Below are 24,849 nucleotides of genomic sequence, written 5' to 3'. Positions count from 1 at the left end.
TATCCTAAGTCATTAAAGGCCAGTAGGGTTTTTAAGGCAAAGTTGGCTTCTGTTTAACAATGTCTGGACTGCAAATCAAAATGGAAGACCATAAATAATCTTACACTTATAAGATTTAAATATTCTTTCTTCCTTATTTGACTTATAAATTAATTAGTGGGGGAAGAGGTCAGCTGGATCAGGGCAGCTCTAATATCCAATTTAATAAAATGGTATCTTCCCTAGCAGAGGGAACAAGGCATTATATATCCAATCATTTTCTGAGCCAACCAGGTTACAAGAGAGAATAGAGAAGGACATATATCACAGCTGGTGGGCTTTGGTATTTTATTACATTTTTTTAAAGTGAAACCAAAATATGCTAAGCTAAGAAAGACTGGTGACTGCAGGATTCTTTTAATACTTAATGCAGACAAAGGATCTTCTTTCAAGTAGGTTGGGAAGCTGTATTACAAAGTATAGCATAAAAGGGCTTTATAATGAAAAATAAACTCTGCACAGTCGATACCAGAAATACCATCAGTGGTGTGATTATATGAAATAAAAACAAAGCCTCTTAAAGGAGTTAGAGTACAGTCACATGAGGTAGCTGCTGTACCTGTTTGCAGAAATCAACTTTTTGCATCAGAAATGTATAAAAAAGGAGATTAATTCAATTTTTGACTTTCCATCAAGAACTATAAAATGGAAATAGATATAGGAGCTAAAAGATGATTAATCCACAAATATCAACCCAAGGACTGATATGTACATTTTGGGGGCTACTGGGGTTTTTGCAGACACCTTTTGGACCAATCCTCAGTATCGTTTGAAGCTTCTGGAGGAAGACGATGATCCTGAAGATTCTGAGATTCTCTGCAGCTTCCTGGTTGCACTAATGCAGAAAAACAGAAGGAAAGAACGCAAATTGGGAGCCAACCTCTACACAATTGGCTTTGCCATCTACGAGGTACCATTATTAAAAACATAGAAATGGAAAAGTCTCTTGGGTCATTGATTCCTGCATTCACAAGCAATCATTAACCCCAGGAATCCCCAAATGACTTCAAACCCTGACTCACAATTCCAATGCAGAATTAAAAGGGCTCTGCACACTGTTCCAGTGCTACGCTATTCTTCACAAATAGTACAAAACTGTCATGGTTGGCAGCTGATTTTAAAATTCAACCTGTGTTCATGAATTGTATCTTTGTATTAAAAATGTTTTCCAGTTTTCCTGGAAGAAGTAAGTGATGCTCTTCTGGAAACTAAGAGAGTAGGGAAATCCAGTTCTCGGTATTGATTTAATTCATATTAATTTATTTGTTTTGAGTCACCTTACCTGGAAACGCTCCCCTTTTCAACCTCCAGGTCCACTTCACTCCAGGCTTCCCCACATTTCTTTTCCCAGATTGCTCAGTAGCTTCCCAAATGGCTCTTGGGTCAGGGGATTTATAGCAGTCAAAAATAAAACTTCCCATTGGCATTGGCAGAACTCTTGCATGGTGTTAAGCAATACTGGTTTATGACCTCTGTACTCTCTGACCTATCTTCATCCCCTCATGGAAAGGAAGAAGGGAAAGAGAAGTTCGTAGTTTGATTTTCAAAGGTGCTTAGTAGCCTCTCCTCCCATTGATTTAATCTGGAAATGGATTTGCTTGGCATCTCCCCAAGCCATGTTTATTTAGTCAAAACTATGATTTATTTTTATAATCTCCAAGAGAGTTTGAAGGGAAGCTTTTCTTAAACAAAGGGTTGAGGTTGGTTAAAATGTTTATGTATTTGGCTGGGGCTGGGGCTGGGGCTGGGGCTGGGGCGGGGGTGGGGGGGTCTTTCATTGACTTCAAGATGCCTAGAAACTTGCACAAACACATTTTATAAATAAATAAGTGAACTGCCACAGCATCCCTAATTGTCTCCCTACTTTGTTTCTCTCCAAGGTGCCACAAGAGGTATGTGGAGTGGAGGAAGAGTTGACATCTTGTTGTAGAGTCCTCAGATATTGTACTTTTGTGTCTGTGTAAGCCAGTTGGAAGCTGCCCACTTGGGTTTGTTTTTAGTGCTATACAAAACTCTCACTTGTATCTCCCACTTGCATTGTGAGTTCAAAACTCCACTAGGCCCTGCCCCACCCTGCCTATCTTTTCCCCAGCTCTTCTTTTCTGTTCTGTTCTCTATTACCTCCTAAATTCATGCCAAGGGTCTCTGCATTCTACAGTCATAGGATAAAACGTAGCATAGAATTTGCTACAGAATAAATTGCAGAATTCACTTCTTGCTGCACAACTGTTTTCTGGAATCTGTAAGTTTTCATCTGAGAGAAGACATTTTGTTCCCAAGTCCTTTAATTACAAAGAAAAAAACCCCCCAAAACAAACCCATGAGCCAAGTGTAAACAGATGTTCGGTCTTTGAGACCCTGCAGAGATCCCAAAATTATATTAAACACCAGAACTGCAAACTCCCGTGGGTGAATTAACTCTGAAATGTAAAGATAACAGTGTGAGTGTTGTCATTGTTAAGTATTTTACAGCTGAGCTATTGTGCAGAAAACAGCTAGTTTATATGCTTAGTTTAACATTTCAAACAGCCTTCAAAAAAAGTATCCTGCTGCACTGCAGAACCTTCAGCTTTCCCTTGATGACTACAATGCAGTGATTCATTGCCAATAACACAAAGTCAGTAATGCACCAAAAACGGAGATCTTTAGAGGTAATACAGTAAACTAAATTCTAACATGAAAATAAGCTTTGGCAGTATAGTATAGTAGAGCCTGTTTTACTGATTTTCATATTTAATTCAGTACAAAAGACAGATGTTTAATTTATCAGAAGCTGCTGCAGAATTCCCATTTTGCTCCATCAGGGTGCCACAGAATCTAAGCGACTCTGCTTAGACTATAGGATCAGATTGCCACATAGGATCAGATTGCCACAGGGGCCTGTATAGATTTTCTTCTATATCATAGTCACCATCCAGTATCATTATTTTAATTGTGTATGGTGATCATAGTTTTTTCACAAATATATCTATATTTCTTTTGTTAACTGGGTTGGTAAATCCTCTCTCTTCCACCCTAAACCTACTGTATTTTCTTATACTGCCATCCTGGTGCTTACTAATGAAAAAAGAATCATTTAGCAGTTATTTTTTCTGCTGTTTACCTCAAAAGAGAGGCCCTACTAGACTGTGGCCCATACAGGGATATCGGAAATGAAATATCACTAATCCCAGGGCCTGTAGGATTGGAAGGTATACTCTATTAGCAGCATAAATTAAAAAAAAAATCTCACCAGGAGACTCAAACAAGTAGGGGCTAAACAGTGATCTTGTAAAGCAGTGAGATGGAATCGTTTTATCAGCAGAATAGGGTTGTAAAATGAAGATGTTTTCAATATGCAGTTTAGCAAAAGTTACTGGAAATATAATTTTCAAAAATAATACAAGAATTCTCTTGATTATTTAAATTATATTACTTTAAACTGAATTTAATGCTGGTATAAGACAGCTCTGGAAAATGAAAGCCTCTCTTTTTCTAAAGAGCATATATGCAGCATTCCCTCTAAGCTGCATGCATGCGCGGCTGCACACAATAAAAAAATCATGCCACACAATAACTTTTTAATGCCACACACACAGTGGTGTACCAATGGGGGGGTTAGTAGGGAGCCATGGCTCCCGGGCGCTAGCCTGGGGGGGGGGAGGGGGATGCCCAGTGCCACAGCAAGGGGGTGCCAACGCTCCCCCGACCATCAGCTTCGCATCCAGCCACTTACCACCCGCCCCAACCCAGCCACAGGCTGCTGCAGGAGGGGTGAGGGGCAGGCACACTGAGATACCCGTGCACTCCCACCCAGGATTGCTCACAGTTTGCTAAATCTTAGAGGGAACATTGCATATATGGACAGGCATGGTCAGAGGGAAGGTACTTGTGTACCCTACAAATGTCCTTCAGACCTTTCCAGAAGGGGCAAAGTGTTGGGTCACACAGGGTGTATTCTTCAGGCTCATTTAGACCCAGTTTCCCTTGAGAATTTCAGTTAGTGCCTTTTGTGATTTGGATACCATTGCCTTAACAGCATAAACGTGTTCAAGAATTGATTTCAAGAGGCCATCCAGCAGCTACAAGTGCTAAAAATGTCCTATTGATGGGGACCCGGTCAGTGGCTTAGCAGATGCAGGAGATTATTTCTGTTGCTAGTCTCCTGACTCATCCAAGTTTTTGGATCTTATATTTCAACCAAACTGTTTGATTTCATTGGCATTTTCTGTCTATATTGTGTGCTGCCTTGCTGGATCTGCCCAGGAACCATACAACATCTTGCTGAAGAGAGCTGTTTGATTCTTTTGTTAACAGATGCAGGGCAACAAGAAGCATTTACAAAAGGATTTTTTCCTCTATAATGCCTCCAAAGCTAGGAGTAAGACATATGTAAACATGCGAGAAATCTCTGAACGCTTCCGGCTGCCTCCCAGCGAGTATGTCATCATCCCATCAACTTATGAGCCTCACCAGGAAGGAGAGTTCATCCTGAGGGTGTTCTCAGAGAAAAGAAACCTTTCAGAGTAAGTCCCAAGATATGCTTATTTAACTCTAAAGAAAAAGAAAGGCCCCCTTGTCTGTTATAGTTATAATTTATGTCCCCAACCCCCCCACAGCAAGAAAACACAGCATTAAACATTTTCTTTTCTACCTTTCTTCATTGCTCACCTCTCAAATGGATTCAACTCCCTAGATCATCCTGTCATCTCCAACTGCTTTGCTCAGAGCCAGTTGAATTAAACTTCTTGACATTGCCAGCCTCCAATCCAGGACAGTGCGTATGAGCAGTGGCATTTTTAGAAACAGTATTTGGATACCTGGCTCAAGGTTGTTAACATGGAGCTCTGCCTTATACAAGTAAAAAAAAAATTTTACAACAGCGAAAACAAGTAAAAAACAAGTAGACCTTTGCCCTATACAAATAAAAAACAATTCAAGCCATAACTTTGTTCCCTTTTGAAAGATCAACAGGTTCTCTCAAATCATCCACAGGAACAAGCCATGTAGAAACATGGTCATGTTTGCTATTTTCTTTTTCAAATGTATTTGCCTCCCTCTTGCAGGGAAGTTGAAAATCTGATTGAAGCAGACCGTGCTTCGGTGAGTACATTTTGCTTCCAGTTTACTTTGTACACCTTTTTAAGATTTGTAACCACACACACAGAGTGGCTGCTGCCATGCATGGAAGAGTATCATAGCCAAGGAAAACAGTAACAAGAAGCCAAGTGCAAATACCATACTCTCCCAATAGTATTGGTTCTTTCTCACTTAAGCAAGTATATTATCATTGGCTGTATATAATTTCCCTTCTGACATGGATAGACTACCAAATAAGGTAGGACATTATGCTGGACTTGAAGCTTGTTATCAAAGGTGGAAGTTTAGCTATTGAACAGCACAGGGAGTTTCACTATTGTATCTGTTCTCATCACCTCCTTCATTTTGCAGCAAAACTGATCATACAATAAAAGCCTTATTGAAAACTTTGTTTGCAAACTGGCTTTCAGGACCTGAATTCTAGGGCATTTAGTATAATAAAGACTTCTCATTTGACAAAGTCAAAATAACATTTGTTTGTCACACCTTTTTATTAGGTGTATGACAAGGACCTGAATTCTACAGATGTACTCAGATAATAACTCTGATTTTTAATAAGCATGCATTACAACTGCATGCTGTTAACTTTCATTTAAGCTGACTGCAGTATGTTCAGAAGGGAGAGGATAAGGACTGATATAGAATAATTTTAAAAAGTTGTTGGGCATACTTACCAATTCACACAGAATATAATTTTGTTGATTTTTGCCTGGCCTTCATTTGCTGTAATGTTAAATGAAGACTCAAAATTGGCAGGCTGAAGTTACTGCATCCATAAACAAGCATCTCTAGTATGTCAGTCTCAATGACCCTGCCTGCTGAAAAGTATGGGATAGTCAGAGCTGAAGCTACAGTGGATGTTTCCTAATTTAAGAAGTCAGAATGAACTGAACTCTTGGTTTGATTTGGTGCAGCATTTCCTGTTTTCCTATATTTGACTCTATTGCTCACATACATAGGATCTTTCAGATATGAAAGAAGGTGGAATAGCGATAAATGGGAAAAGTAAGAGAGAGTTTCACAGCGTAACAATAAAATCTGGATTAAACATACAAGCATGCCTATTAAACACTATTTTTGGTTTGGTTTTTGTACAGAAAAAGAAGAAGGTCAAGGTGGGTCTCTTGATAGCTAGCCAACATGCTGGGCTTGTTTAGGATAAAGTGCACGTGCAACTGATACAACAGAAGCTTGAGTTCTTTGCTGATGTTAGAGTGAGTTGTCTGTAGCCGAGTCCTTTGCATTTGGGAATTGCTTGTCAATTGAGAGCATTGGATGAGAGGCTGCTCATAGGCAGCGTCTTGTCTTCCTGCGTTGTAGCTAATAAATGCTTGTCTCACCCAAGGGAAAGAATATCTTCAAAATTTTCCATTCTTATGGGCCTGATCCTGTAATGTGATAAACATCCCTAAATCTCACCGTCTCTAGTGGAAGCTGAGGGTGGCCGAGGCAACTCATGGAACTGTGGCTCTGTTTTAGACCTATTGCTCCATTATTTCATGTGCCATCTCTTACTGCCACCTCCAGAATCATCTCTCTATATAGGCATCTTAATCACCCTTTCCAGCACAATTGTCTCCTGCCAAAATAAGTACCCATCTTCTATAGTCTGATGCTGCCGCTCTTCCCTCCATACATTTGTACCCCTGCCTGACCCACTGCATAATCCACACATAATTTCACTTCATCAGTGAGCACCTGGTATTTACTTCCCATCCCTTATAACAGCACTGATTACAAATTGAATAAAATTAACAAATAGCATCTGCTTTGAAATTAGGTAGCAATATGATGATTACAGTGTTTTTCAGTTAGGGGGATGCAAAAAGACACAGTAGAAACATACCAGAGAATTAAGTTGGTAAACTCCAGTTGGGATTGTTATTTCCAAATAACTGTTTACAGTCACATTTCTAATACAATAACATCCCCAAGCACATAGCAGAAACTGCATTTCTTACTAGGACAGTGTCAGATGTTTTTAAGTCAAGAAGGTTGGTTCCAACTGATACCACTGCCAGGCACGAATTCATGACCTAGCATCCTTCATATCTAGAAGAGAATCTTTCTTTCCTTTGCTTAGCTTTTAATATTTTTTTTAAAAAGCATTTACATGTTGCCCCTTAAAACCAAGTACTGCACAAACCAACACAAGGAAAAGATAAATGCATGCACTCTACAAAGTCAAGTCCCCATACTAGCAACTATCAGCTCATTTTCTGCTGGCTATTGCAGGACAGGTAGCCTTTGTTGGTGTTACAGTAATGCTGTCTTTCTGTGGCTAACAAAAAAGAACATGGATAGCCTCTCTTTTGCTCTTAAAAAGAGAGATTGTTTGCAACCTGACTAACCTTTCTCTGTGGAGGAAACTAAAACCCATTTTTGCACAAGGAGCATTTGCACAAGAAAGTGAGCACAGATAAGAGATGGTGAGGTTTCTATCCCAGTTGGCATGGAGAAAATGGAGCTTGGTCTGGCTAGCATGAGTCTCTCCGGTGAGCATAATGAGAATGACAACTTTAGGGGCAATGTTTGTGCAGCCCCAGTTGCTATAGCACTTGGTGCCCTTTCTGGGATGGGCACTGTCATGGCAGGAGCTTTGTGAAGGAATGGATTTTTTCAAACACTGCTCTCTTCTATTTCCTAACTTCCACTTCTCTTCTCTTCCCTTCCTTCACCCTCTTCCTTCTCTTTCTAGCCAATCATCTTTGTTTCTGACAGAGCAAACAGCAACAAGGAGTTGACTGCTGATGAAAAGGACAATCAGAAAGTGAGCACAGATGAGAAAAATGAGGAGGTTTCTATCCTAGTTGGCATGGAGAAACTGGAGATTGGTCTGGCTAGCATGTAGAAGTAGCTGGGCATGTGCATGGGTGAACAATGACACTGGAAATTAGGAGATGAAGGAATAGCTTTTTATAGTTAATAACTGCTTAAGTCTTATCATTCATTTATTTTTATTTGGGACACTGTAAATTAGGTGGATATAAGTAATTTTAAGGGAAATGAATATCACTTCAGTTATTTAATGTCTTATGTTGGAGAGTTTCATAAGTTTACATTTTTACAAAGGTTGAGGCTGTGCAGGAAGACACCTTTCCAGTTAGAAAAGTGATCCCACCTATTACTGATGAGTCTCCCTGTAACAAAAGCTGTCTTACATAGTGTTCACAAAACCAACCAAGGCTTCAAGAGGTTTTTCTTAATTACCACTGCTTCAGTCTGCTACAGCTTCTTCTATGGTGACATCAGCTTTTTATTTTACAATGCAGGAGTACCTTGACCACATGATAACATTGATCCCTTCTGTAGGCCTGAATAAACTGTGCTAAAACTTGCTAATATTGTATAAAGACCCAACCTGTTCCTAGTAGGGTTTGCATGCGGTCAGTGCTAGCGTAGGTTAAACAACACTGTTGCTAGCGTGGTTTGCTTAGGGCAGGGGTGAGCAAAATGCAGCCTGGGGGCCGGATGCGGCCCGTCAGGCCATTCTCTCTGGCCCACTGGGCCTGTAAAAAATTTAGAAAATTAATATTAATCTGCCCTGGGCTGCCTGTCATGGCTTGCCAAAACTCAGTAAGTGGCCCTCTGCCCAAAATAATTGCTCGCCCCTGGCTTAGGGTCTCCTTGTTCAACATATTCAGTGATATTTTCTTGAGGCACATGCTAGCCAACCTTTTCTCTAAAATTCCTCTGAGTAGCCTATACAACAGATTCTCCAGCATAGGGTTATAAAATAATTCTCTGAAATCCTCTCATGGGCCAGGAAGGCTAGCATGCTGCTACTCAAATCATACATACGGTAGTTGCTAAGCGAATGTCAGCTGTAGGATACATAGGTCTATGCTGCTGTTTACACTTCAGCACTACTATTTTGTGGCTTGGGCTGCACCACTTCAGTTATCATGTGAAATAGTTTGAAGCTGCATTGTACACTGGAAATTAGTTGGATGCTTTGGAAAACCTGTTTTAACCTAATATGCTCCAGCCTCGGACTTTATAAGGTTCCACTACAATTCAGGAACAAAACTAAAACACGGTTCAGTTTGATTTATACTCCAACAACCATGTCATCTTTTAGCTGTATTGCAATCAGGTCACCCAAGACAGTACTTTTTAATGTGTTTGGGTTCTAAATTGGCCTATTTCTAAAAATAACTCCTAGATACATTTTTATTAGAGTGCTCAAAGAAATGCTAACAGAAAATTTATATTTAATGTTCTTCTGACTTTCCCTTCCAACCCTTAAACAGTGACAAAGATAGGAACCTGTCAAGTGTTCTCCTTTGTGGTGTCATCATTTCCTAATATAATAGACTTTGCATTGCTTTGGTTTCAGAGTATAAGGAAGAAAGGCTTATTAAACAAATAACCAAGAAATACAGAGAAAACCTGAGAAAATGGTCCCATGCATGCATACCCTTAGATCTGAGTTGGATTTTCTGTGCTGAAATACAGACTCTTCCAGATCATTCTGTAGGGAATGGGACAAGACTGAGTGGGACCAAATCTCCACATTTCTTTTCACTCTCCAGCTATTAGAGAAAGAAATGTTGGGGATTTAGTTTACATCCACCAAACATCTCTAATTTCAGCCCCCATATAACAGTAGAGAGGAACCAGAATACCAATGCCTAGATCTGGAACTGGAGGTATTGAGAACCAGGGTGTTGATTTTTCTGCATGAAAAGTGTGTCTGTTTTGCTATGAGATTTTCAGAGTGCTGTGTAATTAGTGGAAGCAACATGCTATTTTTCTTCTGAACACAACTAGAATAAGAAAACTCCATTTAAGATAACAGGTGTAATTACTAAAACTCAATAGGAGATGCATGATAGCTAAAAGGTAGAATTTTTAAATACATTTGAATAATTTGGCCTATGTAGTGCTTAGATGTGTTGTTTGCATGTGCAAGAAAAATGAGAGAAGATGTTACAACACTGGATATTCTGTGTCAGGGGAAAGGTGGAGAGTGGGGGAGAGTGGGGTCAGGGGGAGTTTGCTGCATGCAAAATGCATCAAATTCTTCTGAACCCTATCTGTATTCTCTACGAGCTTTCTGGTGGATAGATAGGTTAAGGGCAGTCTCATGATCAAATCTCATCCCATAAAAATGAGTTTGACCTTAAAGCAGATTTCCCTCTTCTATTCCAAAGTCATCTTTCATAGTACATGAAACCAAAGTACTGCAAGCTAAACATCAAGAAGCAAGACTAACTATTTAGGATTGTTCAAAGGGGAACTGAGGAGGATGAAGTTAAGCAAATGCAACTACAAGATGGTTATTAAATCAACTAGGCATTAGGAAAATTTCTAATGGCCTACTTGCGCTGTGCAATAGTCTGCTGGGGGAAGGGGAAAGCTTTCATTTAGGACCCATAAAACTAATTTTGGTAATGTGCTACAAAATATACCATAACAAGCTACTACCTCCTGGTGACTGGAGTGGATGACCCTGTACATGCATAACACATAAAACTAGCCAGCTATCTTCCAGAGAACTGACAGAAAGATGGAACATTTAGTCAGCTTCACAAACCACTGACAAAAAGGATGAACATTAGCATCATAACCATTTTCCTTGCTGTAACCATTCCTTGCTCTCCAGAGCAGTGCCTAACAGAGTGAACCTGAAATAGGTATTCTGGTAGATGAACAAGGGTGTTGAAGTTATATTCAGATAAATTCTGAATTCATTGAGTTTTCAGGTGAAATGGCCTGTTTCTCAGTGGATCACACACTGCAGCACCAGCTGGGCAACTTTTGTCTGTCTCTTTGCAGCCCCCTCCAGTGACTGCTGACAAAGAGAGTGAAGAAGAGAAGCACTTCAGGAATATATTCCGACAGATTGCTGGGGATGTAAGTACACCAGGCCAGTCTAAGTGTCAGCCTAACCTGGAGAGTGTTTAAGTCAACGCTGCAAATTCCAAACACACGGAGGCTAGGTAGACATTACACATAAACCAGTATAAATGATCAGAACCCAGTCTAAACCTGTAACCGAACAGAAGTTCAGTGCATGTAGACCGGTTTAAAAATGGTGGAACCCAGTCTAAGATAGACCTGGATCAATGTAGTAATAGATTTAATTGGTTTAGGTTAGACCAGTCTATTGAAGTTCTTCACCAGATCCCCTCCCAACTCAACTCAGGAAGCTGTCCTCCAGCATCCCAGGCTCTTTGCAAGCTCCTGTTAACCCTCCCCCCCCACCCCCTCCTCACAGGGCAGGTGGGCTAGTTTCACCTGTGCTGTGCTCATCTCCTCTAGTCGCACACCAGGCCAGCCCCGCCCCAAGGCTGTCAGAGCTGAGGAAGCAAAGCCTTTGCTCCTCAGCCCTTCATCTTGCCAGAGCCTGTCAGCTGGGACAGACAATTGGTGGGGGGGAGGGGTTAGGTGGGAGGAAGCAGGGAAGGGAGCCCCCGCAGAGCTCAGGCAGAACCTGTCCAATCCCTGGCATATTGGGGGATTAAAAGGTATGTGTACAAATGCCATGGCACACTGGGAAGCATGCAGGAGCGCCCCCTGCCTTCTGGCCTCAGCCAGTGTAGGGATCTGCATGCCTCCCCCAACAACCAAAGGGTGAATGTGTGTTCTGCTCGCTTCTGATCCAATCTGTGCATCTTAGAAAAACCTGTGAAAGCTTAACTGATTCTGCCTTGGGCCTTTTGAATGTCTGTACTTAACCTGAAACTCTGCCATTATCTTCTGTGGGATCTCAAACGAAACAAAAGCAAATCATGACCCACCTAAATATACTGAAGTCAGGCCTCAATATAGTTTTGAAACCATATCTTGGTAGTGTTTTACTCTCTCTGTAGGAGGGAGCTTTATTTTAACTGGCCGTTATTCCTCACTAATATGTGAGATTGTGGGCCCATCTACATGTCACTGCATGGTGATGTTGCTATTGTGCTGTGCTTTAGTATTTCCTTTTGGAAGTACTAAAGCACAGCTCTGTACAGGCAGTTACTGTGCCATGCATGCGACATGCAGGTACATTTTGCTACTATATCACGGTAGTGGTGCACTATACCCAGGGAGTGTGCCATTATAGCGACATAGTTGGTGATCACATGTAGACACATGTAATCGCTATGTCGCACGTTGCTACGTTGCCAGAGGGCAATGTGTAGACGTGTCCCATATGGAGTTTCTTGAGCACCTTTCCTTAGCACGTACACATGCTAAAAATAAAATGCTGTTGAGTGTGGTTTTAATTGCAGAAATTAGAAATAGAAACATATCTGAAGATTGCATAGCATAGGAGGGTCTTTGGTTCAGATCTGGCTCATTTTAATTACATTAAACTATTGATTCTTCATCCATTTAACACCCATTTAACAGCCTACATGAAATGGGTATGGTGGCTCCAATCTAGCTCCCAAAGGAGGGATGTCCTTAATTAGCACAGTTCATCCCCTGTAACTCAGCAGCCAGACAACTGTTTGAACAGTATAGTGTACACCCTCTTACATTTCTACAGGCAGGTGTTCCCATAGAAGGGTTGCATAACTTCCTAAAGGAAACTTGTACTGCTGTTTCTGGTTCTGTACTTATTCTAAAGTGGAAGAATCAATCTTCTGGTTGTCAGTACAGCACCAGAAGACAATGCACTGTAAAAAGTTTGGAAAAATAAGTTTACTTATTTCTGCCTAAGAGAAATTTTAGAATTTGCAGGGAAAGGGAAACTCATTGTTGCCAGAATAATTAAAAAATATGGTGGGTTCCTTTAGCAGGTTTTTACTTATTCCTTTATTGCTATTTTTAAACGAAGAGTTAAGCAATAATAAACAGGAAGGTAAAAGAGAAAGGAATGTTAGAGACAAGAAGCAAACAAGAATCTGTCTGTGTGCACACAGTCTCCCTTCATCCCAGCTTTAAGGCATCTGTACTGGATTTTACAGGTATTGAACTTAGTACGATTCAAAGGTAGAGCTTTTCCTGGACAATGAATATGACCCTGCCTACTCTGGCCAGTAATACACCTTTCCAACTAGCCACAGTCAAATAGTTGTCATTGTAAGGATGCTGTCAGCTCCTCTGTCCAGTGTACATGGAGCCAGTGGCCCCAAAAATTCTCTTATTATGTTCATTAATTTACACAAGTGCAACTCCATTTGACTTTAGTGAAGTTACTGTTGAACACATAGCACAACTCATATAACAGGTAGATTGGGCCATCTGTAAGCTGATCCCATCCCCACCCTAAGTTAGATGACAATGGCCCCCAAGCCAGAGCAGGATGTGGAAAGCGACACAGTAAATAAGACATTAGATCCCTGTGCCGGATTTAAGTGGCATCATCCTTCAAGCACTCCCGTACAATAGCTTTAGGGTTACTTTTATCAATGTTGTGGCCACAGGGCAGCCAGGGATCTTGGCTAATATCTATGTTATGTATGAAAATACACCTCTCTCCTTATTAAAGCATATTTCAGTCCCTAAGCTCAGCAATTCACAGGTTGTATACTTATAAGAATATCTATCCCTGAAACCCCTTGTAATTTTTTTTTTTTATGTATGGTATTCTTTCCACCTATCTGACCAGGACATGGAGATCAGTGCTGAAGAACTCAGAAATGTTCTCAATAATGTTCTAAAAAAACGTGAGTTTCATTTTTTCCCCCTCTTTCTCCATCATTCTTTGAATAATACTGAGCAAGGAAATCTCTAGCTATATCAGCTGCATAGAGTATCATCATAACTCATATCCCCTTATACCATGTTTACCCAAATGCAAGATAACCTTGAATTTAAGATGATCCCCCAACAATTAGATTTTATACATGGAAAAGTTATACATTTTTGTAATTTTTTTAGACTCTAATTATTGGAGAATCATCTTAAATTAATCTCTAACACCAGTGTAGCTGCAAAACTAGTTGTAAGGGGAACAGCAGGAGATGGGCAATAGGGGGGACAAAGCCTCCCCCTGCTGCTTCACACTCAGTTCCAAGACAAGGGGTTTTTTTGCCCCCAAGTTAAATGGTGTGGGAGGAAGAACCTCATTTTGGAATCAAGTAAATACAGTATATAGATATATAGATAGCTAGCTAGATGTAGATCTATAGATAGATATATATACATACACAAACACATACCATTTATGGCTTATGGTCCAAGAACTAGCAAATAAAACTTCCTCATGCTGTGTCTTTGACATTTAATCTAGGGCTGAGTTCTCACATCCGTTAAAAGGCTCAAGAATGTGAGATTAATTTAAAGCACTGAGTGGGATAAATTAATATAAGAAAAGTGAAGAAGCTCTTGCTTTCAGTTCCCAAACGTTGTAAAAGTAGGATTTGCCTTGTACTTTGAATGGAGCCTCAAGAGGGAAGAGGCCCCTGCTGACTTGTATGACAGTTTTTGCATTCAGAATCATTTGTTTCAGACAAAAATTTGAAGACAGAAGGATTCGCACTGGAGTCCTGTCGCAGTATGATTGCTTTGATGGATGTATCCTTCTCAAATTTTAGATGATTTGATACACTACTATTTTAGATTGTTTTTGTTTTTGCATTATTTGCTGAAGTGCCTCAAATACAACTTTGTAAATCAAAGAATCAAAATAATACCTTATTTTTTATAAGCCTGGACCACAGCATTTCTGTTTCCTGACAATGGCTAGTCTAGAAAGAAGAAGAAACTCCAAAGTGAGCACTCAGAGTAAAAACACCTCATTACAGAAATTCTCCCTATCCCAATCAGTAGAGGCTGGGCTTAAACTCTGAAGCAAAAGGAGTACAGGTTTTGGGGTTTTTTGTTGTTTTTTTTTTTTTTTAACTTCCAATCTAATGTAGCTATGGTTTATACAAGAAAACTGTAACTTTTTTCTTGTTGCAATTACATGTTAAATATATTTCACTATAATAAACGTTTAATGTTAAAATGTATTTTATGGGAACTAAGAGCATACACAATAAGACATACTACAAGATATTGTACATGTTTAGCTTAAGCAGAAAATCTGATCATTATTTTTATTGCATATAATATCATTATGTAATTAGAGAGCTGCAATCCCCATAAATAGGACAGAGTTAAGGTTACAATTGCACCCTTAGTACATACCTATGCAACCTGCATATTATTATACAAAGAAGTCCTAGATTGCTTTGGTATTTAAGGATTTTTTTTGTTTGTTTTCATTTTAAACAGACACTTTCTAGGATGAACATTATCTGACTTTAAAAAATGGTAAATTTCATGTTACCATGTTTACACTTTGTGTATAAATTTCTTTGTGTGAAAGGATCTGGAAAAATTCACTTAAACACCTGATTTTGAAAACGTTATTAGAAGATCTACAGGGAATGAGTCCCCTTTCCTACAAAAATGGAAAAGCTGTTTTTGGGAGAAGGCACTTCACAAACATTGAATGAAATACAATTCAAAATTTAACCAAAGCGTTCATAAAATATGTCTCTGTACTGCTCAGCTAGCTCTCAACTGGAGGGAAATCCTGACTTCATATGCTCAGAAGTGGACACTGAGTAAATGTAGCTTTTTCTCATTTTCTATGTTGTTCCCCTAAACTCTTATATCACAGACAGATGGTTCAGGAAAGATAAACTTTGATGAGTTTCGACACCTCTGGGATAAGATTAAAAGCTGGCAGGTATTGTTAAAAACTTCTTGCATTTTTCCTGTTCTGTACATATTCCATAGTGCTAACATTTACATAGGAACATGCCATAAGATATCAACATACACACAATATCATAAAATAACAGAAATGCAAAGCATTAAGTACCAATCATTAAAAAATAAAGTGAAGGCCAAATCCAAAATAAACATCAAAATTATCTATTTTTATGGGAATTTAAGAACCTATCTACCATTCTGAAACTGGTCCTGATAGATTATCCTTATATTATGCCTATATGCAACAGGAATACAAACCTAGTCAACACAGAAATTAAACAGCCTCAACACTAACAAAACCATCAATTAAATGGTTATTTATTAAAGGTAAATAAAAAATGATGACATGTAAACCAAAGGGGGGGAGGGGAATAAAGGTGAATGTGCCAGGGCAAGACCTCAACAATATTATGGAGAAAGCAACCAAGAGATAGCCTTTGCACTGTAAGTTAAGGGCAACCAATGTCTCTGGTAGACTGCCAGAGAGGAATTCCCCAGCCTTCCCCTAGAATGAGTTGAATTTGACAGGGAAACAAAGCCAAAGGGAAATTACACAAGTGCTTAAAGTCTGTGGTGCAAACATTAGCCAAGTTAGTGAGCGTTCTTCTGCAATAAACCAAACTTGATTCTGATACTTATTTTTTTCTCTTTTGCAGAAGATTTTCAAAAATTATGACATGGACCATTCTGGCACCATTAACAGCTATGAGATGCGTAACGCAGTCAGGGATGCAGGTATCCAACAGTATCGAATAACCTGTATTTCTGGCAAAGGGGTTTATCTCAATCAATTCAGTTACAACTTCCAGCTGCACCTACCTTTTCCTGTGCTATGCAGTGCAGCATTTCAAAGGGGCACTCCCTAAACAAAACCTGGGTATCAAGCTTACCTTCCACAGATTTTCATGTGTCCAAGCTAAAAGCAAAATATTTTGTTTTGCAGACTCCATTTTATGTTCAGTCAATTCTGCTTTTAGGTAAATAATACTTTGCCTCTCCTTAGCACTTTGCATCTAGGTTCTTGGGGTTTTACAAATATGAATGCAACCCTTTGCTTAGCTGCCAGGTTTTATGCCGTTTTGTGTATGAAATTTCAGATAGTGAGAGTCACTCGTTCCCCTGCTCCCGCCCCCACCATTTCTGCAGACAGTGGCAAGCAGTGTATTTGAAGCAGGGACTGACCAATTTCCAACATTCCTAGGAAGGCTGGCAAGAGGAGGAAAGCAGCCATAAGTACAGGATTCTGAAGGGGAACCCAGGCTGGAAGCCTGTTGGTGAGGAGGACAGAGCCTGGCATGGCTGTTGTGCGTGGAGGGGGGAGGGTGCCAAAATCCAGGACAGGCTCCCTTGTTCTCTCTTTCTTCCCATTAGAATCACACTTCATCCCCTTCCATCTGCACTGCCATTTTGGACCATCTCATCTCTCCCTCCTTACTACCTTCTGCTGCTCTTATAGTCACCTCTTCTTCCTCAGTGGGGGCTCCCAGCTGGTCTGATGCTGCCAGGGAAGAGAGGCAGCTAGATGGGCTCTCTGCTTGAGGTCAGATCAGCTCCTGGTGGCTGGGCCAAACAGCAATAGCTCTGCCCACCGCCTGCTGCAGCTGTGCAGAGCATTAGGCCTGCCAAGGACCAGCCAGGCATAAGGCATGGGGCACATAACCTGGACAGCCTTGCCCTTGGATATTAGGCCATTGTAAGTGTTGAATGCAGGATCTCCTATCCAATTTATATCTACGGGGGGGGAGACAGTTTGTAGCACCTTAGCCTTTCAGTGCTACCTGACCTCGGTAAAACAGCCTAGCTTCTCATGCAACCTGTATTTGTTTACTGTGGGACTCTGTCCCTATCTAGGACAGGAGGTTACAATGGAAGTTGACATACTAGCATTTTAAGTTCAAGCTGTGGAATCAGAAGTGCCAGATTCAACACCTACCTATGTTGACAATGCACCCTAAGGTGCTATGTTATGTTTGTCTTAACTCTAATGCTCCTCAGGTGGGTTCTGAGGAAAGGAGCAGTGAGGGGATGGCTGCACAGTGAGAACCATCCTGCCAGGTGCTCAGTTTTCACTGTTCTCAGTGGTGGCAGATGACAGAACAGGGAGCAATGGTCTCAAGTTGGAGCAAGGGAAGTTTATATTGGGTATTAGGAAGAATTTTCTCACTAGGAGGGTAGTAAACACTGGAACAGTTTACCCAAAGAGGTGGTGCAATCTCCATCTTTGGAGGTTTTCAAGACCTGGCTAGACAAAGTTTGGCTGAGATGATCTAGTTGGGGGTGGTCCTGCTTTGAGCAAGGGGTTAGACTATATGACCTCCTGGGCTAGGGACATTCAAAAAGCCTAAGCCTAAATTAATTCAATCTTTGCAGGTTAATCTAACCTCGCTAGGCTAAACTGGTTTGTAACTGTATAGACATGCCCTCTGGACTGAAAAAATTCAGGCACATTCCTGCAGTGGCTCAGGCTAGAAGCTGGGGGGGAGGGAGGGGGTGCACTAGAGCAGCCCTCCTGTCTCTTCTACAGTGTTGACCGGGAGGGGGCATGGCCAGGCCCTGGAGGGAGGGGTTCCCCCATCCTTAGCAGCCTAACAGTGAATATTTATCACCCCTAACTCAGTGTTTATCAACCCATTAAGAAAACAAAGCTTCTCTCCATTAGTTCTAGCTCTTCTTAAACAGCTTTTTCAAGGAAGGAACGTACCAGCTACCTGTTGATTAGAGGGTGTGGTAGGATTAGGGGGATTTACAGGGTCCATGAGGGCCTCAGGAGTGGGGAACAGGGGCTATTTTTAGCCCTCCAAACCCCCCCAGTGAACCTACCCCCCATCCTGCAAATTGAAGTGGGGGGCAGACAAGGAGCCAGGGGCTAAAAATGGCCCAGTGCTAGGGGGTTGGGTAGGGAAAGTGCAGTCCTGGGGCTGAGGCTAGTGAGTGGGCCCAGCCCCAGAGCTGCAGTTAGCTGTACTGAAGTTCCATGCCCTGGTCTAACCTAGATTTATTAAGTTTGAGTGTACATTGATTCAGGGCTATTTTAGACCGGGTTTCACCATTTATAGACTAGTCTATGTGTATGGAACTTTTGTACAGTTTATGGGTTTAGATCGATTTCTGATCACTGAGACTATCTAAGAGTAAGGGCCATACCTATAAATTAGATTGGGCAGCCCTTTTAACCCAATCTAACTTCTCCCTATTCCCCCCAACTGTCTGCACTTAGCCACAGGGGCATGAAGGACCTTCTGTTCACATCTAACATGGGAGGTAACAAGTACGCTTTTAGGCTACTCTTAAACAGTAATTCTAAAACAGATTTTGCCTCTTGAAAGTGTAACCTGACTCTTATCACACTTGTTGAACTTTATCTTTCTTGTGTCACTCAGCTTCAGCTGTGGTTAGGCTCAAGAACTGCTAACTGCCCCCCAATTTATTTTACTTGGGCAGGCAGGTGGCAGAAACATGCCATAAGCTGAAGGAAAGTTGTCTTCCATTTCTCTTCCTCCACAGGATTCCGCCTAAACAATCAACTCTACGACATCATCACAATGCGCTATGCTGACAAGAACATGAACATTGACTTTGACAGCTTTATCTGCTGCTTTGTGCGCCTGGAAGGAATGTTCAGTGAGTGTCTCTCATGTTTACGCACTTCTCTCACCGAGACCACATAGTCATTCCAGAGCAAAAGCACTACTGAAAGGTTAATGCTGATGATCATTATGAAGATTAATTATATCAGCAAAGATCTTAATTTGTTCAGTAGTGCTTTTCCATTTTTTCCAGCTATAAGCCTCAGGGTCTGTGAACTCCCTCCTCCCAGCACCAACTATTTTAAAATTTCATAGGGCTATAGGCAACATAAGATTTTCCTTGAAACAGAGCTACCATTGAAAGATTTTTGGTACTGGTCTGCATCACTGATCCTTAATGTTTCTAACTGGATTTTTCCTAACACTGATTTTTCAGCACACTCAGCTACAACATGTGTGTATATATGGAATGGGAACCAAAACAGCCTCTCACACTTATGTACTGCCACACTTCCCAGCAGATAATCTTGCAACATGGCCTGGAAGTGTACATCCAGGGCATAAAAGCAGTAGGGGCCCCTCACTGCTGGAATTCATTTCCCTGTGCCACTTGAGGCAGGTGGGTCACCCCAATGTTAGGCTGCAGCATGTAATAATTAAAGGATCTTATATCTCAGCCTTTCCATTTTGGGTTACAATTATTAAATTTACTGAGATAGCACTCTTATACATGCTGTTGGTCAATATGAAGTTAAGGTTTTTGCACATATGCTCATGGACAGCAACATGATCAGCCTATCCTAAGGAACGACAAGCCTAAATCCCAAGGAAAATAAGCCACTGTCCTTTGTTGGCACCAGTTGAGAACAATACTGCAGGAAAGCACCTTAAGCCAAATAAATAATTATCTACCCACCATTAGGCAAAACACTGGGATTGCACCTTGGTACGCTATAAAGTATAACCTTTACCTAGCCATAGTAATCATATCCATTTTATTTCCATTCCTTTAGGAGCATTCCATGCTTTTGATAAAGATGGAGATGGCATCATTAAACTCAATGTCTTGGAGGTAAATAATCTTATTTTGACACTTTACTTGGGGATATAGGCATAAATGGTCTTTTTATTCTTTTCCTTCACCACCGCTACACTTGAGACCCTTGCCAGAGTTAAGTTGAATCTGCTGTCCAAATGGGAAGATATTCCATGAAGTCAGCTAGAGATTTTATGTGGAATGGATTCATTCCATTGTTAGGGATGGGCAACTGTATAAAAGCCTTTTCTACTCAGTTACACTACTAGCATGCTAACAAATACGCTTATATGGTCATGTACAATGCTTTTAGGATTTTACATTGCTTTGTAATAAGCTTCTGAACAGAAGTTTATTTCTTCCCATTTACAAAGGTAAAACTCAAATTTATGTTTGCTTTTTGAGGCTCTGTTAACTAGTTGAGTAGTCTATAGTTTTAACATGCTTCAAGTGTCCTAAACGGCTTGAGGAAAAAAATATACAAAGTAATAGAGAAAGGAAACAAGAGAGACATTGCTAGCTAATCTGCCTATTCCCTGAGCCAGCTCAGGTGAGACTTAAGTGTACTCTGGTCACACAGTTTCAACAGATGTTTTTATACAATATACAGAATAAAGGCAGAATAAAAGTTCTGATCCTACTGAGAATTTGATTAGCTGTAGTAAAAGTATAAATTTTTTCCCTCTATAGTGGATACTCTCAATCAAAATGTATAGAGCTATAAAGTTTTATTTTATCCTGAACAATTAAATACTAATGTTCACACCATGGGTATGTCAATAGGTGAAGTCCTTTTGCAGTTGCTCTATGGACTTCTAACAAATTGTTCCTTTTGTTTAAAATACTTATGTCCCCTATTATTACTTTTTCAAACAATAGCAGAGTAAATTTACCCCTTCATCCTTTAACAGTAAATAAGGTGAGATCCATGCAGTTTACTCTATACAAATCTTTTCCATGTCTTTAACAAGATGTACATATCTTGAAGAAGCATGCAGAATTTTATGACATTTTTCCTAGCAATAGGAATTTGAGCAGGTGTCCTGGGACAAAATTTTACCACCATCACTAGTACTTTTGAGGAGAGTTGCTGCCTGCTAGAAGCAATGGCTGCATTTCTGCAAAACTAGATAACTTGCATACCATCCATATGAAGCACCATAGGCTATACAATGGGAAACTATGACAGTACACTGGAAACCAGACCTGAAGAAGGGCATTTTGTCTGAAAGCTTATCTAACATCTCTCCCAGCTAATACAGTACTTCCAATAAAAAGCATCACCAGGGAGCTCCTTAGGGTTACTAGGAGCCAACAGCCATAAACTGATGGAGAGCAGATTTAGATTAGACATCAGGAAAAATTTCTTTACAGTGAAGGTTGCCAAAATCTGGAGCGGGCTTCCAAGGGAGGTGGTGCTCTCCCCTACCTTGGAGGTCTTTAGGAAGAGACTAGACAAGCACATAGCTGAGGTCATCTGACCCCAGCACTCTTTCCTGCCCAGGGCACAGGTTGGACTCGATCTACTGAGGTCTCTTCAGACCCTAAAAAATCCATGAAATCTATGAATAGCAACAGCTTACTGTTCTCTGTTAGTGGTCAAATTACTCAATCACTCTAACACTAATTCTTTCAGTGGCTGCAGCTCACCATGTACGCTTAACATCAAATGGCTGGCCTCCCTCTCTTCAGCTGTGAATGCTCCCCAAAATACTCAGGATTTGTTAGAAGCAACTGTATGAACAAGAAACTCCCAAGGCATCTGTCTCACTTGATGATAACTAGAGCAAGGAGGCTCCAGAATATGCAAGTTGCTGTGGCAAGTAGTAGGAGGGATAATGTAGGAACAAGCAGAAATATCTTTCCAAGACTTTGTTATGGATATCTAATTTTACCAATAAAGGTTAACTTATTGATGACTGAAATCTTTTCCTTCCTCTCCATAACTAGTAATCCTAGGCTGACAAAGTCTGCAGCAAGACTGGGTCTATAGCTGAACTCAAAGTCATAGCTGTCACTGCTATCTTTTTACTCATCAAAAATTAGTCTTTGGCTCTTCTGCTCCAATTCTGATTTAAGCATTATTACTGGTACTTCTTTACAACTTCCTCCTTGACAATAACTCACAGACTGACCGTACTTTAAACTTTCAGTGCGATGCACAGTATTGTATTTATGAGAGGTCACAGTGGAGCTATGTTGAAATCTGTACAAAAGTGTAAGTAAGCTAGACCTCTGCTGAAATTTTTGTTGTATCAGTTCTAGTTACTATATGTTCTTCAACACAAACCTATGCAAGCCCAAACCAGTCTCAGCTTTAGCACTGATTTGATGTACAGAAAGGAAAGTTAGGGATTTGAAGATCTTTTTTAAAAAGGGCATATTTAAGCAATTGCTTGCCACCAGCTTGTGCTGCAATCTGGAGATCTTCCTTCTCAGTACTTTGGCTTCCTGCTGCTGATTAAGATGCAAGAGAAAAACAAGCATATTGAACTATCCTCAAGCACCCCTCTAAAACAATGAGATGAGAAAACATTAAGCTTACAGCAATACCCATCCAGATGGATTATTGACAGCATGCCTAAAACAGATATAAAAGAAAATATCACTTCCTGCAAGAGTACTGTAAACTCAGTTTTGCCTTTTATTGTCTTAGAAGGTGATTCCCAGACTATTAACTAATTACAAGAATCATAAGCACTTTAATTCATTGCAACTATTTTGAGGAATTTGTATTATTGTAATTTGGATTAAAAAATAAATTGTACATGTGCACTCTAAAAAAAATACCTGTGCTACTTGTAGTTTGTCCCTTCATTTCTCAGAAGTGGAAAAGACTGAAGTGTTTAGTCATGCTCTTGTACATTAGAAAATGGGATACTTGTCAACACTAAATCAACACAGAACCTGAAGCACCCGCATATTACTTAGGATCTTTGCAAATTTGAAGAACAAGAACTTTTGCTTAGTTTATCCATTTTCAGTATCTTTGAGGACAGCACAAGTGGGCCATTGGTACAAAGCTGTGGATGAAAGAAAAAAAACAACAAAAAAAACACATACAGGAACAAACCAAATTTTAAGGACATTAAGTTTTGTTGGGATTATAGCCTCTTTCTTTATATGCTGTGGGTAAACTATGGCCTCAGATATATAATTGGGACAGAAGAGTTTTACTGTAGAATTCATTAAATACCATGCCAAATACTGTATGTGATCTATACTGATCTTATGAAAAAACAAAAAACGTAACAAGCACAATTTAGATTCAAAAGGAATTATCGAGATAAGAAAAGGATGAACCAAATAGGTTGTTTTTCTTTCAGCAAAGAATCCAGGCCAACTTATAATGTAATAGAAATTCTGGTGGGCAAATGACTTTTTAAAACTGGTAAGAGTGGAGGAAAAAAATGCCTGCTTTGGGCTGATAAACGTTCTGACAGTTTGGCAAAACTTTCTTAGAATATTTTGAGAAGGGGACAACATTTTTAGTTGTGTCTGTGCATGGGGTTATTCAGGAATAGCTACTGTACTTTAAACTCAAACTCTACCTTAAATTGGAATTCACTATCAAGCACACACAAGCCCAAAATCAAACAAACAAAGTCTCTCCTATACACATTAAAACATTTGTTAGATGCAATCAGTTCCTTAGATTTACTTTCAAACTAAAAGGCACTTATTTGCCCTACCCACCAAAATATTTTAAATGAAATCAACCTAAAAATCATCAGGTGTGTAGGCCTTGGTAAAGGAAGAAAAGAAGATATTCAAACTTATTATTTTTAAATACCAGAAGGTATTAATTATTATGAAAGAGCATGCAAATCCAGCTAGTTTAATCTCTTGGAATTATATTTAAGAATAAATTTGAATCCAAAACGTCTAGATAGGAAGCCCAAAATGATCAACTTTCAGACTGCCCCAACCCTCTTTTTCTACCAGAAAAGTGTAATATCAGGGGAAGAATATTAAAATAGTGGTGCCACAAGGCACAGCAGCAGACAGAGATGGTACTTGCACACTTCTTCCATGTAGCTCCCAGTTTAGTGTCTTCCTGACAAACACCCTATGTAACCTTGGGATTTTTCTTTTTGTAGACTGCATTTTTTAATGGTCACAAATAAAAGATTCTCTTATACAACTTGCTTGATACATTGCCTCAACTTTGGCTTTCAAGACAGCCATTTATATGCATCTTTTTTACATGGTTTTTACCCTGCTGATTTAGCTCTTTTTTTTTTTTTATTTCTACATGGCATATGCCTGTCAAGAACCTGAATTTTATCTTTCAACACCTTTGAAAATTTTAAGTAGGAGCTCAATTTCAGCATGCACATGTGAAAATATTGGCATTTATATTCAAGGTACTAAATGAACATTTACCCATTCACATTATCTGTAAGAGACAGTTGAGTAATAAATATCCCCATGTGATGGACTGGAAAATGGAAAGGTTAAGTAACTTGCTTAAGGTCACATAACTCTAGTACAGCAGACTAAAACAGAAGGATGAGTGCATTC

General features: G+C 40.0%; 1 protein-coding gene across 2 annotated transcripts in view; it reads left to right on the top strand.

Moving 5' to 3' along the window:
- CAPN3 (calpain 3) overlaps positions 1 to 23,114 on the top strand; it is a 68,007-nt gene extending 44,893 nt beyond the window's left edge. The window contains exons 11-24 of one of the 2 annotated variants that reach the window (XM_006258487.3): positions 780 to 949; positions 1,920 to 1,931; positions 4,336 to 4,544; positions 5,085 to 5,121; positions 6,216 to 6,233; positions 7,817 to 7,888; positions 10,900 to 10,977; positions 13,667 to 13,724; positions 14,510 to 14,574; positions 15,668 to 15,736; positions 16,419 to 16,497; positions 19,267 to 19,383; positions 20,303 to 20,361; positions 21,962 to 23,114. In XM_006258487.3, the coding sequence (XP_006258549.1) occupies positions 780 to 949; positions 1,920 to 1,931; positions 4,336 to 4,544; positions 5,085 to 5,121; positions 6,216 to 6,233; positions 7,817 to 7,888; positions 10,900 to 10,977; positions 13,667 to 13,724; positions 14,510 to 14,574; positions 15,668 to 15,736; positions 16,419 to 16,497; positions 19,267 to 19,383; positions 20,303 to 20,361; positions 21,962 to 21,988 (1,070 nt within the window). In that variant the 3' untranslated portion in view covers positions 21,989 to 23,114. The remainder of the gene's footprint in view (positions 1 to 779; positions 950 to 1,919; positions 1,932 to 4,335; positions 4,545 to 5,084; positions 5,122 to 6,215; positions 6,234 to 7,816; positions 7,889 to 10,899; positions 10,978 to 13,666; positions 13,725 to 14,509; positions 14,575 to 15,667; positions 15,737 to 16,418; positions 16,498 to 19,266; positions 19,384 to 20,302; positions 20,362 to 21,961) is intronic. The other variant, XM_019496567.2, reaches the window with a different exon arrangement.
- Positions 23,115 to 24,849: the final 1,735 nt, after the last annotated feature.

The sequence above is a fragment of the Alligator mississippiensis genome, chromosome 2 (assembly GCF_030867095.1).
Source record: "Alligator mississippiensis isolate rAllMis1 chromosome 2, rAllMis1, whole genome shotgun sequence".
In the NCBI taxonomy this organism is placed as follows: domain Eukaryota; kingdom Metazoa; phylum Chordata; order Crocodylia; family Alligatoridae; genus Alligator; species Alligator mississippiensis.
Note: the sequence above shows the minus strand (reverse complement) of the source record. Positions and strands in the feature narration are given on the sequence as shown.